The 20,511-nt window shown below is 34.0% G+C and overlaps 1 protein-coding gene across 2 annotated transcripts; it reads left to right on the top strand.

Annotated features, from left to right (window-relative positions):
- Positions 1-220: 220 nt before the first annotated feature.
- On the top strand, positions 221-16,288 carry LOC126886016 (UPF0389 protein CG9231). 2 transcript variants are annotated; one of them, XM_050652855.1, is made up of 3 exons: positions 257-380; positions 3,185-3,399; positions 15,492-16,288. In XM_050652855.1, the coding sequence occupies exon 3, from the start codon at positions 15,492-15,494 to the stop codon at positions 15,861-15,863; it is 372 nt and encodes a 123-aa protein (XP_050508812.1). In that variant the 5' UTR covers positions 257-380; positions 3,185-3,399; the 3' UTR covers positions 15,864-16,288. The 2 variants fall into 2 exon arrangements, with proteins under 2 accessions (XP_050508811.1, XP_050508812.1); XM_050652854.1 differs by lacking the exon at positions 3,185-3,399 and having other exon boundaries at positions 221-380.
- The last annotated feature ends 4,223 nt before the right edge of the window (positions 16,289-20,511 follow it).

Below are 20,511 nucleotides of genomic sequence, written 5' to 3'. Positions count from 1 at the left end.
GCGACGATAAAGCCTGGACTATAAGCTAACAACAAGAATTCAAATTCCGGTCTCCAACTCCAGTTACGTCATGCGATGCGCGAACTCGGACGTATTTGCGCTACGGGAAGATACTATCTTGTTATTTATAGTATCATGGTACGTTCTACTTCTGTAGAATTATTTATAGAATAACCTCCCGGCCACCATATCGATTTAATTTTGACAGCATGTTGACATGCCGACATATCTTGTATTTGTCAATAATCAGCTGTTAGTGACGGCCTGTCACACTGTTTTGAAGGATACAGACAGAAAAACTTCCAAATTCCAAACTTCGATTAAATAACCTTGACGTATATATTTTTTATATTCCTTGTAGGCAAAAAGAATAAATAATTGTAAGTACCGCTTCAAACAAAATAACTTGTAAATAAACACGTAATAAAAATATTACATCAACATTACTGTAATATAAATCTTATGGTTGTTCTAAGAGAATCATTTAAGTACTATGAATATTTTTTATACTTTAATAGCTCTTCAAATAAAATATCCTCATATAGTGCTGAAGGTATAATCCTAATTACTAAGTTCCAGAGATTTAAATGTATTATAATAGTTAAGTGCCAAATTTTCTTCAGCCAGTTTCTTAAAATCAAATGAGAATTGTTTTTAAACACAAGGTTTCACCTACTACTTTCTCTTTCAATTTTGATCAAATTTTCCCAATCACCAAGTTCTATTTTTGTAATGTAAACAATGTTCCTAATTTTCATATCAAAATACAGTTACATAATAATAAGATTTTTTAAAATCTGATTCAATATGTTTTATTTTAACCTTTAATTTAATACCTGGCTAATTGGCTAAGCCAAAGCTGATATAAAAAAACCTTCAATACACACTTTCCTGAACACACATCAGTATTTTCATATTTAATAAGAATGTATATTTTCACTTTTGAATACTACTCTGACTAAGCTGTGCTGTCCTCCCTTTGTCTTATCAAGTTAATTTATCTTAAAAACATTTTGTTAAATCTTCATATTTGATATTAGGCCAATTTATGTTGTTTTATCTTAATACACTTTGCTCCTCTGTTTAGATCATTGCTGTACCATTTTCTGTTACATTGTATGCTTTGATGTACTTACTACTTCTTATTTATCTTGAATGATTCTCCCTGCTTTTCCTTGTTCTATCATGTTACTTGTTTATGCACTTTTAATATCATTTCGCCTATGATGATATGAAATTAAAGTACCTAAATGCATTTCCCTTCCAAAGCCTCTTACCAAGTCATATGGATTTAGTAAGTTCGTTGTTTCTATTTACATAATATATATGTTACAGTTCAAGTTGATTATCCAGTTGGAGTTGACTTTTACTAGTTCGAATCAACACTAACGGCTGGTTTCAGTAAAAGTTGATTATAAATATAAAATGAAGATTTATATTCAACATTTACTAGTAAAAGTAGACTCCAACCAGTTAAAGTATACTCTTCCCAATGCCATTTAGTAAAAGTTGATTCTGATTCACACAAACAGCCGATTCTAGAAATTAAATGTTACTGAATATGTTCAAATTAGTCGAGGCTGTATCGTCACCCCCGTTAGGTAAGATACTCCGATTCAAATTTTTTGCACAAACTTACTCAAAAAGAGGTCCTTATAACAAATCTACTGGGTGCCAGGCAGTACCTTGATCAATAAATTGTTTAAACAATTTTTTGTTAGACAAATTCACAAAACTAATTTTTCACTTCACAAAATAATTTTTTTTTGGATCATTTGGGTTATTCTGAGCAAAAAAAGGTATTTTGTGATTTTTCTCTCAAATTGATTGTTGTACTGTAAAGAGTTATACGCGATTTAAAATTTGAAAAATGCGAAAACAGCCATTTTCAAGGCTTAATAACTCGGTTAAAATCCATTATTATGAAAGTCAGAAAGTGACCAAATCAAAGTTTATAGCCCCCTCTACAAGATCCAGCAGAAATTTTTGTCACTATTTTATTACTAAGCTTTATCTTTAATTATTAACAATGAGCGCTAAGTGCGTATTAGGCGGCCATCAATGGTGAATGCTAAAGAGATGCACCATTCCGGCCGTCCAATGGTGAATCTCACTCGCACTCATAGTGACGGCCGCCTCAATACACGCTTAGCGCTCATTGTTGATAATTAAAAATAATATCTTAATGAAATTAATAATGACAAAAATTTCTTCAGGATCTTATAGAGGTAGCTTTAATCTTTGATTTTTTTTAGTTTCTGACTTTCATAATATATAATATCGTATGGCATTTTTGCCTTTCGGACAGTTCCGGCACCAATTACACCTTTAAACCTGTTTCAAGTAACTAGTGTCGATGTACACTAGCCCAGGGGGATCGACGGCTTAACGTGCTCTCCGAGACACGGTGAGACGGCTCGGTGCCATTATTGCAAATGAAAATGGTTTGTCTTTGGCAGGGCTCGAACTCACGTGCACTGGCGTATGAGGCCAGCGATTATGCCATTACTCTACGGCCGCTCGCTCGACTTTCACAATAATTATCTTTAACCGAGTTATTAAACCTTGAAAATGGTTATTTTGGCGTTTTTCAAATTTTAAGTCGCTAATAACTCGACAACAGTCAATTTTAGTACCCATACATTGATTCGTGTTTTATTATAATTTATGAAAATATTTCAATTCAAAAATAATGATAGTTAATAAATTTAGACATAACTTTAAATTATTTATTTAAATTTAACAAATTATAAAATTTAAAATTTTATAAATTATTATGTTTAAATTAAAATCGAGAAGCGTGATTGGTTTCTCGTAAATTGTTCCTACTGTAAATACAAAACTCTATCGAGTTGTGGGATACTAGAATAAACACACGGGAAAAATAAAAAAATTGATTTGAAATTAATACAATATGAATAAATTTTACAGTGAACAAGTGTGGAATTTAAATATATGTATTACAATTCGAAACTGCTGAAATATTAATATTTTGTCATAGCTCCATTATTATTAATCACTTCTTGTAATCTTTTGGGCACTGACAAATAAATTTAGTTATAAATGTTCATCTTCGTCCAAGCTTTCCCAGGCTTCTTCAATGATGGTCAATAATTGGTAGTGATAAAAATAATACCTATCTAAAACCTGTATACATTTTTAAACGTCATTTTTTTGTATTTAGATTTGGTGCAATTCCGTTATCTGTTATGGCAACAACGAAGTGATTCACGAACTATTGTATCCAGTCTGAACACAGGTTTACATTGGGGAAAAAACGTGTACCAGTTTTTTATGACGGGAAGTGTACATAAATAACTATTAAACAATTTTTCGACCACGGTACTGCCTGGTACCATCTGTCCGCCAGCGAGTATAACTCCTCGTTAATTATAACAGGTAGAATGACAAATGAGGTGTCAAATGAAAGATTAATATCCAAGGATGGTACTAAAGGTGACAAGTTTAACCTAGGCTGTCTGTCCGTCCGTTCGCGAATATAACTCCTCAGTCATTACAACAGGTAGATTGACAAATCTTCTTCTTCTTTTTGTATAGACATTACTTTGTCTGTTTTTTCAATGTGCCTCTAGTAAGTTGTTGTCGTTCCATCGTTTTCGTGGTCTTCCCACTGAACGTCTTCCTATTGGGGAACCGTCTCTCGCTGTCCTGACTACCCTATTTGTTGTCATTCCACTTATGTGGTCATTCTATTCTATTCTTCTGTTTATTACCCAGTTATTAATGTTATCCATCCACAAGTAAGAAAGAGCTAACAAAATTAATGAGCAATATAATAAAACAAGCCAAACCTTTTGGTCTTCTCATAAATAAGGAAAAGACAAAATACATGATAATGGGAGAAACAGATAAAGAAAATGAAGACAATTTCACATTGGAGATAGAAGGAGAAAATGTATGCGCATTTAAAAGAGTTTCAGAATTTACATACCTGGGTGTAAAAGTAGATGAAAAGGGACATGGGGAAGGGGAAATAAAAGCAAGAATAGCAAAAGCAAACAAAAAGTATGGAGCATTGCGTCCATTAATGAAATCCAAAGATGTGTCAAGAAAAACAAAAATAAGAATCTACAAAACAGTTATCAGACCTACAGCTACATATGCATGTGAAACATGGGTGCTTAAAAAATCAGAAATAGACCTTTTAGAAAGATGGGAGAGGAAAATACAACGAGCAATATATGGAGGCGTGAAAATAGACGGTCAATGGAGAAGAAGAAATAATAAGGAACTTGAAGAACTATATAATGAACCAAAAATAACGACGGCAATCAAAGCACAGAGAATCCGATACTTAGGACACATAGAAAGAATGGGAAAGGCGAGAATGCCAAAAATGGTTCTATTACGTAAGCCAATACAAAAAAGAAGAATAGGAAGACCAAGAAGGAGATGGAAGGACAGCGTATATGAAGACTTAAAACAAAGTAATATTGTAAACTGGAAAGAAAAAGCTTTGGACAGAAAACAATGGAAGGAAGTGGTGAAGAAATGTATGGAAAGACTATAATGTTAAGTGTAGTATTAAGTGTTTTATACAAACAAATGTAATATTGTATATATTATAGTAGTATAGGATATAGCATTATATATAAATATGTAATAGTAATTGTAAGGAAAAATTAAATCTTTCAGCCCTAGGCCTTCACGGCCTGTTGAGCTTAATAAATATAAATATATTAATGTTATCCACCTTGCATCTCCGTCGTATATCTGTACTTCTAGCTCTGTCCCATAGAGTCTTACTATCGATTTTTCGAAGGGTTTTCATCTCGACTGTTTCGAGCAATCTTTTTGTCCTCTCTGTGTCGGGTTGTGTTTCTGCCGCGTATGTCATTATTGGTCTGATGACTGATTTGTAAATTTTGCCTTTCATTTCTTTTCCGATATGACAAATGAGGTTTCAAATGAAAGCTTATATTCCAAGGATGGTAATATTCATTTTCTTCTTTCATCCATTAAATCCAATATTTCCTCTGTCATCCATCTTTGCTTCCGTGGTCTCTGTTTTGTGAGCATTTCAGTTGCCGTTGCAAGGGCGTGTCTGATTTCCTCCCGAAGGCGAAAGTTAAGGATGTTTAATTATATGAAAGTGTGCTAAAAAACAGTGCGAAAAAGTAAAACCCATTAAAAATACATTGTTACTTCAGACACACTTTAAACCCTTCGTGCACTGCTATCTATATTTACAATTTTCACGCAATAAAACCTTTACATCAGCGGTTCATCTTTTTGAGTAATGTACCATCTAAAGTTTCTTTTATTATATTTCTATATTTTTAGATTGTATAATCAAGACTTACTATGTAGTACTATTTTAAGTTTTTGTGTGTTTTGTGTACCACCGCAAATAATGATATGTATCATCACAATCATCACTATTCTCATACCATCTCTGTTACCTCAGGTGTACCACAAGGATCACACTTGGGACCTCTGTTGTTTAATATATTTATCAATGATCTAATACCCTGTTTCCAAGTAAGTGAAACTTTGTTATTCGCTGATGATTTAAAATGTTTTAAAATAATCACATGTGAGGCTGATTCACTTAGTCTACAAGGTGATATTGATCGCCTATCAAACTGGTGTATGCAAAATGGTATGTGTTTGAATGCATCCAAATGCCATATTCTTCGTTTCCATCGAACTCATCATCCAATCATCTTCGAATATAGTATAAATAATCTGACCTTACATTCTGCCTCTGAAACTAGGGATCTAGGCGTGATCCTTGACTCCGCCCTTAGCTATAAATCACACATTTCCAGTACAATACAGAAGTCTATGAAGATGCTTGGCTTTATAAAAAGAACCACCAGAGACTTTACAAACATCTCAGCTATTAAATCACTTTATTTCTCCCTGGTTAGATCTCATTTCGATTACTGTTCCACAATTTGGTCCTCCTATTATTTTACTCATAAACTGAAACTTGAAGCTGTCCAACACAATTTTCTGAGATATACTGCTACTAAGATGCATGTATACTATGACTATTCTGTATTAGAGCGCATACTGAACTTACCTCCTCTTGAGGTACGCAGAAAACAAAGAGACTTAAAAATTTTATTTAAAATTATCAACGGGCTGTGTAACTGCCCCGAGCTTCTCTCCAAAATATCTCTATTTGTCCCCAGTCGTTCGACTAGGCAGGTGCAAACCTTTTATGTCTCTTTTCATAGGTTCAATTATTCTTACGACACATTTATTCCTAGAGCTCTTCGATTAGCTAACTCATTAAATAACCTCGAAATTTTTAATATATCAGTTTCCCGCTTCAAAAACCATATTTCTTCCCTAACTTTTTAACTTTTTAATATTTTCGGTCGGAGCTTTTGTATTGTGGTTGGTGTTACATGACATATGTATTAGATAACTCGGAACCGTTATACCTTGGAACATTTCTGAACTGATTTAGGTGATATCTTTTGTTTGTAATTGTACTGACCTATATGTTATCTTATTCTTTTCTTTTCTTTTTCTTTTTTGTAACTGTACTACTCATAGAATTATTTTCTTTCAAACCACTTTGCTATGTTATGATAATTTATGTTATATAATTGGTTAACATTAATGTTAAGTATATAATTGTATAATTATGTTATATAATTTAGAACACTGTAACATTTATATCTGAATAGGGCTTGCCCGTGAATAAATAAATAAATAAAAATAAATAAATATGTACCACCAGTGGTACATGTACCACAGATTGAGAACCGCTGCTTTACATAATATGAGATAGAATAGATAAAAATTATTTTTGTGAATTTGGTTAACAAAAATTTGTTAAACAATTTTTCGACCGCGGTACCGCGTGACACCCTGTGTATTTGTTAGAAGGATTGTTATACGGATGTATATATTTCTTTGCGTAAGTTTGTGCAAAAAATCGAATCAGAATAATTTACCTAACGGGGGCGACGTTACAGACTATACTAATAAGTAGTTGAAACGGTAAAAACAAAGAAACGCACACTCATCAAAAATGCACTTGGATTCTCGTATAATCAACATTTACTGAATCGATCCAGGAAGAGTCAACTCCAACTAGTAAAAGTTGATTTAAATTTTTAAAATCAACTTTTACTGCTCGTTTCAGTTGGAGTTGACTCCAACTAGTTGGAGTCAACTCTAACTGAGAATCAACTTGAACTGTAACATATATATTTGGTTGGTTATATATAAAATACATTGTGCTTTCTAAGTTATCTTTCATATAAACCTATAAATATACAGTAACAGCAAACTGACTAAGAGTAATGTCAAAAGTACTCATAGAATAACAATGGAAGAAGACTTTATTCATCTTTTTTTTCCTTGGAGTTGTATTACTACTCCATGAGCTAACTAAGAGTAATGTCAAAAGTACTCATAAAATAACAATGAAAGAAGACTTTATTCATCTTTTTTTTCCTTGGAGTTGTATTACTAACCCTTTCAATGCCTTTCATTAACTTTCAATCAAGCAGAGCATGGCTGGACAGCGCAACTCCCTACTATTTAACGCTGCACTGAAAGTGTTAAGGCTCATTTATTGATACACTGATTTTGCTCATTAATTTTACAATGTATTTTCCTATACTTAGTATTCCCTTATTTACTTACTTACCTTACAGTGTAGAGGTAATTGGAGTAATCAGACATCTCCATGCCTTTCGGCCAGTAGCTAGTCTGTCTGCCTTTCTCCACCCAATATTTGTTTTTGCAAAAGCCCTCCCAATATCTGTGTTCCATGTCCTTGCTGGTCTGCCTCCTCATTGTGTTTTATCTGACGCAGCTTTACATACCCTCTTTACAGCTCTACATTCTCTCATTCTTGCGATATGGCTGAACTACAATAACTGTTTCGTGTCAAGTGCTTTTCTTATATGATCAAGTCTGGTCACACTGGTTACCGCTCGTAAATATTGCATACTATACAACTATTACTATATAAACAATGCTAATACCATATTCAATTTTAACATTTTACTTAGAGGAATAAAGCACTATACTAAAATCACAATAAAGATGCACTAGAAATAAATAAACCTAGACACGTTGAATGTTACTACATATGAGAGCTCCCGAATCATGAGTTACAATGAATATACATTGTAATTACCAAATCATGAATTACAAAGTTTATACATTGTAAATCATGATTCGGGAGTGCTTCTAGTAACATTCAACGTGTCTTGGTTTGTTTATTTCTAGTGCGTCTTTATTGTGATTTTAGTATATGTCCTAAACCATTTGTTCACGGAGGTAGTGACCTTTAAAAGAACACCAAGTCTAGCTGTCCCTATTGTTGAAAAAAGTTTAGAACTCTACTGTAAATTTATGAAAATGGACATAGTGTTGTATCTCTGTATCTGTATCCCTCTGAGGTACAGAAGTATTTTCCACACAAACTGCACAATTTCCTACTTGTTGGTACTCACTTTAGCAAACTCCATTCCGATTTTTCCAGTATGTCAAATAATTTTGTAGCACATAGATCCATGTTTATTCCTGTCCTGTTTGTTAGCCAAGACATTTTTCCCTTGTAAACCGTCACCATGACTATGTATTCCTAAACCCGTGAGTTACTTATTTTTAGGAAAGTAATTTTAACCTACTTTATCTACTAACCTAAGTTACTACTTCCTTACCATATATTACATAACTATTTTGCATATTATTTAAGTATACTTATTTAGCTACGTTGTGCACTTTTTGGATGAAGAAAAAGCATTGAACTAGCGACAGATTTTTGCGACTGTTACCGCTATATTGCGACCCCTCAGTAACTTGTTAATATGTTTAATTTAAGAAATAATCATGATTAAATTTATGAGTTGTTTATCGTTTATTGTTGACAATCTCCCAAACTTATTATCTCTCCCAAAAGATTAATTTTCTCAGCACAGTATAAGGATCAGCTCTATCTTTAGTGTACACTACCACTTGTGGAATTGTCCTTAGTTTGTACTTTTGTACAGTATGGAGTTTGGTGCAAATGAAAGGAATATATTCGATATTTCTTTATAAGGCGACTTTAAGGGCATAGGCGCAAAATGTTAATATTAATATTTTTTGTATTTTGACAACGGCATCCGATTTGGACTTCGAAACATTAATAAAATCATTTTTTTAGTAAAACTGGCTTATTTCACATCAAAACTACTTAATTAAACTATAATGTTAATTTTAATTAGTTACAGGGATGAAATTAAAAAAGAAAATTTATTGTGATTTTTAATTGCAAATATTTCATTCCAAAGGAACTTTTTATTTATTAATAACGTAATCTTTCATTCTGCGTTTAAATTTTTCAAAAATACTTGTTAGTTTTCTCAGGATTCAAAAAAATGAATACATTTAAAACACATTGAAAATTTTGACCGGCAATATTTTGTGCCTTTCCCCTTATTACGGAAAATGCTGAAATAGGTCGATTTTTATTTTTAAATTATTATTTTTTGGCGTGTATATCATACTAGTGATGTCATTCATCTGGCCGTAATGTCGTAATCGATGATTTTTTTTTTAAATGAGAATAGGGGTCGTGTGATAGCCTAATTCTCTATTCGGTATGTAATATAAACATTGACATAATTATTTATATAGGGTGTCCAAAAAATTTTTTTAATTACCTAATATAATTGACACAAAAAGAAAAATGTGTGTAATTTATTTAATTCAAAATACACTTTACTGCTGTCAGAAAATAGGAAAAAAATGTTTTCCACCTACCTCTACCGAAAGTATACTTTTCCTGACCTGATTGTAGGGCGCAAAGTCGTACTTTTCCTCCCTAGGGAGTAAAAGTAAAAGTGACATGGTATGTCATTGATGAAATAAATAACTTATTGACGCCCTATACAATATTCTATCATCTAGTACGTAAGTATCTATACATTTTAACGTTTATTTATAGGGCACAGGGCACCCTGTATTTTGCAGAATGGTAAAAAACAGCAAAATTGTTATTTTGATTTAACAATGTTTACATTAATAATTTGACTTATATTTGACAGTTCTACTGTACCTACTTGTTAGTTTTAGTTATCTTATAAATTTTGTCATTTACATAAATAAATTATTTAAAAATGAAAAAATCACTTGTTATTTGAGGAAGGTGGAAAAATCATATGTATAACATGGGAGTAAAGTGCCTTTTCCTCCCTTGAATGATTACTGCCATCCGCTATGCGTCGGGCAGTAAACTTCATTCTCGGGAGAGTAGATAGGCAAAGCAGTTTCTGGCACATCCCTTAAATCGCAACCCTTAAATCTCAACCCCGGTCGTAAATGCCAAAAGGCTTAACGTAGGATGACGTGTGACGTCTCGTTGGAAAGGGGATGAAAATAGGGTTGAACGCAGTATGTGGCGTGCGCATCAGATTATGCCAAAAGGGCATTACGTCATATCTTCGTTTCTATTGGTCCGATCGTGGCGTAAGAGGGCTCGTTGGAACGGGGAGGGGGTAACGAATACGTTGAGACAAAAACAAAGATGGCGGCATGGCCAAAACGGCATTACAGCATATCTTTGTTGCTATTGGTCCGATTTTGACGCATGGGATGTCAAATGAAAGCTGTGGCGACACAGAAGCCAAATGTGTCGTTTTTCTTCTGTCAGCGTTCAATTAGCGAAAACGCCGTATCTGCAAAAATCTTAAAAATTAAATTTTTACTTCTTTCTAACCCAAATGTGCATATTTATCTTATTTACTTACTAAAAATGACGTAAGTTAAGCCAAAACACATTAAACACACCGCATCTTATGCCGTATCCTATGTAAATGTATACGAATACTTCGAACAAAAATCGATTTTACTCAAATGTGATGTCTCTGTAGATACGGCGTTTTGGCTAAGCACGGCAGTGTGGTCGTCTGTGTCTTCTGTTAGCGTGTCTCTGCTACCCTCTGCCACCCTCTGTTAGCGTGTCTCTGATGGCATCTGTACGTCTCTGCTACCCTCTGTTAGCGTGTCTCTGATGACGTCTGTACCCCTCTGTGGCCGTCTGTACCCCTCTGTGGCCGTCTGTGCCTTCTTTTAGCGTGTCTCTGATTACGTCTGTACCCCTCTGTGTTCGTCTGTGCCTTCTGTTAGCGTGTCTCTGATGACGTCTGTACCCCTCTGTGGTCGTCTATGCCTTGTGCAAGCGTGTCTCTGATGACGTCTGTACGTCTCAGGTACTCCTCTGCACGTCTGAGGTACTGCAGTTGGTAAAAGTGGTGGGGAGTAATCAAGATTTTTAGGTTAGTATACAAACATTTACACATGATACGGCATAAGATGCGGTGTGTTTAATGTGTTTTGGCTTAACTTACGTCATTTTTAGTAAGTAAATAAGATAGATATGCACATTTGGGTTAGAAAGAAGTAAAAATTTAATTTTTTTAGATTTTTGCAGATACGGCGTTTTCGCTAATTGAACGTTGACAGAAGAAGAACGACACAGTTGGCTTCTGTGTCGCCACAGCTTTCATTTGACACCCCATGCGTCAAAATCGGACCAATAGCAACAAAGATATGCTGTAATGCCGTTTTGACCATGCCGCCATCTTTGTTTTTGTCTCAACGTATTCGTTACCCCCTCTCCGTTCCAACGAGCCCTCTTACGCCACGATCGGACCAATAGAAACGAAGATATGACGTAATGCCCTTTTGGCATAATCTGATGCGCACGCCACATACTGCGTTCAACCCCATTTTTCATCCCCTTTCCAACGAGACGTCACACGTCATCCTACGTTAAGCCTTTTGGCATTTACGACCGGGGTTGCGATTTAGGGGATGTGCCAGAAACCGCTTTGCCTATTTACTCGGGAGGAAAAGTAGCTCTTTCCTCCCTTGTTATACAAATAGCTATTATTATTTGACAAATCAACATTGCTTTTCGCTTGAATTTTAATGTTTAAACTGTCAATAGGCAGGCAGGTGGCAGCTTGCACATTGAACATAAGCGAAAAAGAATATTTATTTGCCAAATAAACATTTTTTGTATTATACAAGTACATTATTGTTATATAATTATAACAAGTATATTATTTTTTATATTACTGAATAGAGAATTAAAGAACCTTTCAAATAAGCTAGCACATGATCCCTATTCTCATTTAAAAAAATCATCGATTACGTCATCACTCCCAGATGAATGACGTTACTAGTATGATACATACAGTAGAACCCCTCTAATCCGTCACCCTCGGGACTAGGAGTATGGTCGGAACGCAAAAAAGGTCGGATTATCAGAAAAAGTCATTAAATACGTCTGTACAAGAAAAAAGCCTGTATTATTCTCTTCAGTGATATAATAACCATACATATGTACATAATTATATTGCATTAAAATGCCAGAATTCTTTGTTATGTATTTATTAAATTAATTGCAAAAAAAGGTACATATGTACTGAAAAAATTAGTAGTCTACTTGGAAAAAAAGTCAGTGATAGATTTCTGTTTACAAGACGAAATTCTGGACTTAGCTGCAATGTTTCTCCAATTTTTGATCCACAAGATGTCCATCGGTGTTGATGCTGGATTCTGCTCTATGTACTGAAGGCCGATTTCAAATGCATTCTTGGCATCGGTGTGTGAAATCTGGACAGGAGGCTCGTCAACATCACTGTCGGATTCTGAGTTCACGTTTTCATCACCATCATGTTCCAAAACCGCGGCAACAATGTCGTCATCATTCAGCACTTCACTGGTTTTGCAGTTTTTGTCGCATTGTTCAATCCACTCTTCAACTTCACCAGCAGGGATTGAATTATTCAGGGTTTGAAGATTTTTAACGATTTCCTGCATGTCGTTTTGCTCATCTTCGATCTGGTCAATTTCGGTCATAACTTCTGGCCAAAGCTTACGCCAAGATTTTCTTAGCGTGTCAGGACTCAGTTCTGCCCATGACTCAGCCATTGTATAGATAGCATCTTTAATGTTGAAGGATTTCATGGCTTGAAAAATGTCATATCCTTCTTCGGATTTTTCTAAGATAGAACTTATGATGTATTTTCGGCGATAACGCCTCTAACATTCTATCACTCCCTGATCCATTGGCTGGATAAGTGATGTGACATTTGGTGGGAGGAAGATAGCTTTTATATCTCCTTTTACTAAATCCTCCTCAGAGGGATGCGATGGTGCATTGTCTAATAGCAGTAGAGCTTGACGGGAAGATTTTTCTTTTTCAAATCCTTCTCAACACATGGCACAAACTCGTCAAAAAACCACGATTTGAAAAGATTGCAGTCCATCCAAGCAGATTTTTGATTGCGGTAATAAACCGGCAATGATGATAAATTGATGTTTTTGAAAGCCCTGGGCTTCTTAGATTTGCCTATAACAAACAGGGAAAGCTTGTGTGTACCATCGGCATTGCTACAAGGAGCAACAGTTAACCTATCTTTTAAGAGTTTCGTTCCCGCTACGGTTTCATTTGGCTCACTTAAGGTTTTACTGAGAAGCATTTTGTAATTTAGGTCTGTCTCGTCTATGTTATAGACTTGGCAAGGTAACAGTTCATTTTCTTTTACGATTTCTTGAAACTTCACCGAAAACTCGTTAGCCGCCTCAGCATCAGCAGATAATTTTTCACCACAAATTGAGATAAACCGGATACCATGACGGGTTTTCCAGCGATCAATCCAGCCTTCACTAGCTTTAAACTCACTTCCGACTTCTAGTTTTTTGTGCAAAATTATTGCCTTTTATTTTATGATTGGGCCAGATATCGGAGTTCCCTTCCTACTTTCTTGGCTGAACCACATCCATAATTCACTATCAAGCAGTTCAAGTTTAGGCTTTTTCAATGTTTTTCGATTCTTAAGAGCGTTTTCTCCATCTATCGTCATTCAAGGTCTTTCCGATTTTTTCTCCAATCCTTAATTGTTGTCACGCCTACGTTCAGTTCCTTGGCAATTTTTTGTAGTGATTCACTCTTATCCAGCCTTTGAAGCACTGCAAGTTTTTCACTTAACGAAAGAGTAATGTGTTTACGTTTCGCGGACATTTTGAAAACATATGTACACACCACAAGGTTCGAAATAACACTGAAAGAATTGCGAGCAGGCACTGAAGGAATTTGCCGGGGCATGCGGGCAGGTCGGATTACCCGGAGCGTCGGACCATCCGAGGGCGGATTAGAGGGGTTCTACTGTATGTCAAAAAATCATAACTTAAAAATAAAAATCGACCTGTTTCAGGAGTTTTCCAAATTCGCCGGCTTACGAAATAACGAATTTATTCCTTTCATTTGCATCATACTGTATAACCATAAATCATTTAATTTTATAATTATCGTATGGTTGCAATTTTCTTCTTCTTCAGCCTGTTTGCATCCACTCAAGGACTAAGGCCTCCCCATGAGTTCTACACTCTTCTCTGTTTGGTGCCGGTTTTTTCTGAGTTTTGCTTTGATGTCGTGTAGCTATCGTTTTTGTGGTATTCCTCTAGAGTCTAAGAGCTAGTGAACCCTCCGACTAACGTTCTTCCTGTAAGGCTAGAAATTTGTATAGTGATAATTCATATGACACCAAGACTAAAAACCATGACCTGGCAGGCATCAGCCCTGCACGTGTATCTACCAGGTGAATCGAAAATTGCATAGTTTAGGGGAAAAATAAACTTTCTCCTGTAAAGTTTAAATTTTAGTATGTGTTTGAGTTATTACACATTTATAAGAAATGTGTACAATGACAGGCGATTCTGAACAGCATAAGACCTTGCCAGGCGAGGGGAAAGATTAGGGGGTTTTCCTAAAAAATTTTTTTGCATCGAACAAAGTGTTTTTAGGTTTTTTGAATCATTCCAAACAGAAAAGGTCTTTAGTGATTTTTCTCTTAGGTTAATAGTTTTTGTGATACATATAAGCGATTAAAAATTTTGAAAATTGCGAAATCAGCCATTTTTAAACCTAAATTGGACATTTAACTAAAAATTTCAATGTTACCAAGGTAGGTAGATATTCTTTAAACGTTGATTGATGAAATCCCGAATTCCGAAGTCTTTTGTCCACCATGCCGTGCGTTTTTTTGGGTTATTACTTATTTTTGTTACTCCATAACTCTCTTTTGCAGCTACTAATAGACTATGTTTATAATCTTTCCATCTTTCTTCTATATTTTGGTACTTATTTTCTCTTTTCCTATGTTCCTCTAGGCATTTCTGGCATCTCTTCTATTTCTTTCAGTTTGTAGCTTCTGATTTTTTCTTTTATTATTTTTCTCTTTTTGTCATTTTGTATGTCTTTTATTATTCTAAAACTCATTTTGACTAGATAATGGATTTTTTAGCATGTAGATTCCTCTATATTGTTGCTTATTAGTACTATGTCATCGGCAAATCTTAGATGACTTAAAAATCTGTCATCAATTTTTATTCAATTAATATTTCAATTATGACAATAATTAAATAAAATATGTACATATGTGGTATTGTAAGTCAATTCTAATTATTTTTTTATCTACGTTATTCTTTTTTATTTTTAGATGAACTACATTTCAAATTTTTTTGCAAAAACACAGCGTCTGAAACCTACTACTTTAGTTAGGTTTACACATAGTCTGGAATCATCACATAAAGTTAACAACTTAGAAAAGAAATTTTTGGTATGGACAGGCAAATATAAAAATGTTGCAGAAGTACCACCTTATGTTACTCAAAGTACAATGGAGAGGTGTAGAAACAGAATGAGAATTAAAATTGCAAATTATATGATGGCTGCTACAGCTGTAGGCTGTCTTGCTATGGTTTATTTGGGAAAACAAGATGCCAAGAAGGGAAAAACTTTAAGTCAGGAAAATAAAGATTGGCATGCGAAAATTAAAGCTGAGCATGAGGCCAAAAAAGATAATGCATAAGTTAAATTATTTTAGAGCATAAAATGTATATAACACATTAAGGGCCGGTTGTTCGAACGCTAATCAAGAAGTTTATTATAATTAAGTCCCCTTAACAACCATCAAATAACAACACCCCTCATTCGTATGTCAATCAGTTAATTGCAATCAATTATGTTAATTATCATTATGATAATTAACATAATTGGTTGATTAATGAATTATTAATTAACTTAACAATTATTAACATAATTGATTAATAAATCTCATAATTGTAATCAATTATGTTTTCAGCAACCCACACAAAGTTGACATTGACAGTTGGTGACAGTAATTAAATATTTGATAATGATCAGTTGATTCCATTTTTGATTAGCGTTCGAAAAACCGGCCCTAAGAATTATGTAGTGTGTATTCAATTGTATATAAATGCGAATTAAAAAGAATTGTGCTTAATTTATATCATATTTATAGGCCTGCGACTTTATAAAGAACCCGACAGAAACCTTATGATAAATGGTTCTCAGTCAAATGCTCTGAAACTTTGGGATCTGGTAGTCCTTGATGTGTACAACAAAAGACTCAATGGGCCCCTAGCTCCACAAAATCATGGTTTTAAGATATAAGCCTCTGAAGTTATATATGTACAATGAAAACGTTTGAGTTGGAATATGTATATTCATTTTCTCGAGAATGGGCGACTCTGGAGATAAATCCCGAATCAGGTCGATTTTTATTTTTAAATTATAATTTTATATGTATGTATAATTTAATATTTGATATTAATTTAATATTTGATATATATCATACTAAAAACGTCATCCATCTAGGCGTGATGATGTAATCGATGATTTTTTAAAATCAGAATAGGGATTGTGTGATAGCTCATTCGAAAGGTTTTTCTATTTTAATTCTCTATTCACTAATATAAACATTAACATAATTATTTATAATTTTTTCTTCTTTGAATTAAATTGGGACAAAAAGAAGAATCTGTGTAATTTATTTAATGCAAAATACATTTACTGCTGTCAGAAGACAGTACAAAATGTAAATTTGAAAACTAAAACTTTGCTTTTCGCTTAAGGGGATGGGTACGAATTTTTGGCTTCAATGCTATTTAAATGGGATTCATTTTTTTCGAATCCTGAGAAAACTAATAAGTATTTTTGAAAAATTTAAACGCATAATGAAAGATTACGTTATTATCGAGGGCCGAAAGTCCATGAAAACTTCTATAATGTTTATTTTAATAAGTTACAGGGGTGAAAACCTAAGAGAAAATTTAATGTGATTTTTAATTTCAAATATATCATTCAAAAGAAACTTTTTATTTATTCTAAGGGACTTTCGGCTCTCGGTAATAAAGTAATTTTTCATTCTGCATTTAAATTTTTCAAAAATACTTATTAGTTTTCTCAGGATTCGAAAAAAATGATTACATTTAAAATACATTGAAAATTTTGACAGGCGTCAAAATGTTCCTTTCCTCTTAAATTAAATGTTCAAACTGCTAAGAGGCAGGTGGGTGGCAGTTTTAATATTGAATTTAAGCGAAAAACAATAATTATTTATCAAATTAACATTTTTTACTGTTTTCTGATAGCAGTAAAATGCATTTTGCATTAAATAGATTCCATACATTCTTCTTTTTGTCTCAATTAATTTAATTCAAAAACATTTTTTTGGGCACCCTGTATAAATAATTATGTTAATGTTTATATTGGTGAATAGAAAATTGAATAACCTTTGGAATAAGCTATCACACGACCCCTATTATCATTTAAAAAAAATCATCGATTACTAGAAACTCTACCGACAAACGAAGACAGAAGTTTCTTCAGATAATTTTAAGACAATTTAACCCAATTCACTTAGTCCGAAAATGCTTCCTAAGGGAGCTAGACCTTTTTGAAGATGGCGTCTTGTAATGAGTTTTTCTTAAATACCTCCAGAACGCTTCTGTTTAGAAAAACAAAAATTGGTACGCGTATTTATCTTCCAGAGATAAATCTATTCCATCCATTGCGAATTTTTAGTACCGATCATACGCGTCCGTTTTGGGCAGGGTAACGGTTATTTTATCGCATAACTTTTTTGTCTTTAATTATTATTAAATTGTGAGGTATTCTAGTACTAAAAGGTATTCTTGCTTTAAGTCGATAGGATAAGTTTTCTAGAAAAATCGATTTGAAAATTTTTCGTTCTTTTAATTACAAAAAAAAATTTTTTAGAAAGACGAAAACTGGTACATTTATTTATATTCCTGAGATGAATCGATTTCATTAATTGCGAATTTCTAGTACCGGTCATAGGCGTTCGTTTTGGGTAGGTCAACAGTTATTTTATAGCATAACTTTGTCTTTAATTTTTAAGAATTTTTGACAATAAATTATTAAATTATGAGGTATTCGAGTACTAAAAGTTACTCTTGCTTTAAGTTAGTAAAATACATCGTTTTTCTGAAATTTTTTTTTCAAATTCCAATTACGAAAAACTTTCAAATCGATTTTTCTAGAAAACGGTGTATCCTACCGACTTAAAGCAAGAGTACCTTTTAGTACTAGAATACCTCACAATTTAATAATCCAGTGTCAAAAATACTTAAAAGTTAAAGACAAAAAAGTTATGCGATAAAATAACCGTTGCCCTACCCAAAACGGACGCCTATGACCGATACTATAAATTCACAACGGATGGAATTAATTCATTTCTGGAAAGTAAATATGCATACCAATTTTCGTTTTTTTAAATAGAAGCTTTCTGGAGGTACCTATTTAAGAAAAACTAATTACATGACGCCATCTTCAAAGAGCTCTAGCTCCCTTAGAAAGCATTTTAGGACTAGGTGAATTGGGTTAAATTGTCTTAAAATTATCTGAGAAATCTCCTGTCTTTGTTTGGTGGTACAGTTTCTGGACACCCTGTATATGCCAAAAAATTATAATTTAATAATGAAAATCGACCTGATTCGGGATTCATCTCCAGAGTCGCCCATTCTCGAGAATATGAATTTATTACAACTCAAACGTCCTCATTGTACTTGTAACTTCAGAGGCTTATATCTTAAAACCATGATTTTTTTAGTTAGGGGCCCATTGAGTCTTTTGTTCTACACATCAAGGACTACCAGATCCCAAAGTTTCAGAGCTTTTGACAGAGAGCCATTTCCCATAAGGTTTCTGCGAGGTCCTTTATAAAAAGCTCAGACAACAGATAGTTACTAAGGTTTCGGCACTTCAACTTAAAGAGAATTTTCTCTGTGTCCAGATAGATGGCGCTAACGCATCCCTACGCATTTAATATTTTATTTATGTATATGCATACTTCGACAGCTTAGATTCAGTTCGTTTCGGGATACACCACAGGTGGCTCCGAAGACGATGAAAAGCTATCGAATTTAGTCTAAAGCTGTCTTTGCTTATTCCATTTTACTCATATTTGAATAAGGATGCAGAATTCTGTTGGAATTTTATATCTAGATAAGCGGACAGGTGATGAATGTATATTGTAGGCTCTTGCATGTCCGCTATTTATCGGCCTGTGACTTTATAAATTTGTAAAAAGCTCAGGCAGCAGATAGTTACCAAGGATTCGGCACTCTGACTTCAAGAGAATTTTCTCTGTGTCCAGATAGTTGTCGCTAATGCGTCCGTACGCATTTAATATTTTATTTATATTGACAGCTTAGATTCAGTTCGTTTCAGGATACACCACAGTAGGGAACTTGCATACATTTTTAAATATTAAAATAATATTAAAAACAGGACATCTTGGATATTAAAGCACCCTAATATGGCTGTGTAGATATTGGCATTGAATCCGACCCGGTCCGACCGTCACATGTAACACCGTTGCCGTATCCTCTATTTTTTCATACTATCACGTTACAATTTTTTGTGATATTATATTTGTGTGTGAAGCCAAGCCAAGACAGGATATGAAACAATACATGGGGATTAGGCTTTGGAACTAGAAATGAAGCTGGAGATGACATGCTAGAATTAGCAACAGCATTAGACATGGCGATTGTTAACACATTCTTTAAAAAGAGAGAAACTCAACTTATTACCTACAAAAGTGGACAACATCAATCCCAAATAGACTACTTCATGATAAGGAAAGAAGACATACGTGAATGCAAGGACTGCAAGGTAATAGCTAGTGAGACAGTAAACCAACAACATAAGCTGCTTGTTCTGGACATCGAAGTAAAAAGCGAAACTAAACAAAAATATCGGAGAGGACCACAAAAAATCAAGTGGTGGATGCTAAAAGATGAGAAGGAAGGTCTATTCAGGAAAAAAATAGTAGAAAAAATATGTTGGAACACGAAAGGAAGCCCTAACACAATTTGGAGAAAAATGGCCAATATTATTAAAGACGGCTATTGAAATACTTGGGAAAACGTCAGGAAAGAAGTTTGAGGATAAAGAGACTTGGTGGTGGTCAAATGAAGTACAAGGAAAAATAAAAGAGAAGGGAAAATTATATAAAAAGTGGCAAGAAACCAGATCGGATATAGATCTTCAAAACTATATGGTCGCCAAAAAGGAAGCGAAAGTAGCAGTAGCAAAAGCTAAAGCAGAAGCGTATTCAAACCTATACGATCAACTTGATACCAGGGAAGGCGAAGCATAGATATATAAAATAGCTAAACAGAGAGCAA

The sequence above is a fragment of the Diabrotica virgifera genome, chromosome 6 (assembly GCF_917563875.1).
Source record: "Diabrotica virgifera virgifera chromosome 6, PGI_DIABVI_V3a".
Taxonomy (NCBI): domain Eukaryota; kingdom Metazoa; phylum Arthropoda; class Insecta; order Coleoptera; family Chrysomelidae; genus Diabrotica; species Diabrotica virgifera.
This window is presented reverse-complemented; position numbering and strand designations above follow the sequence as displayed.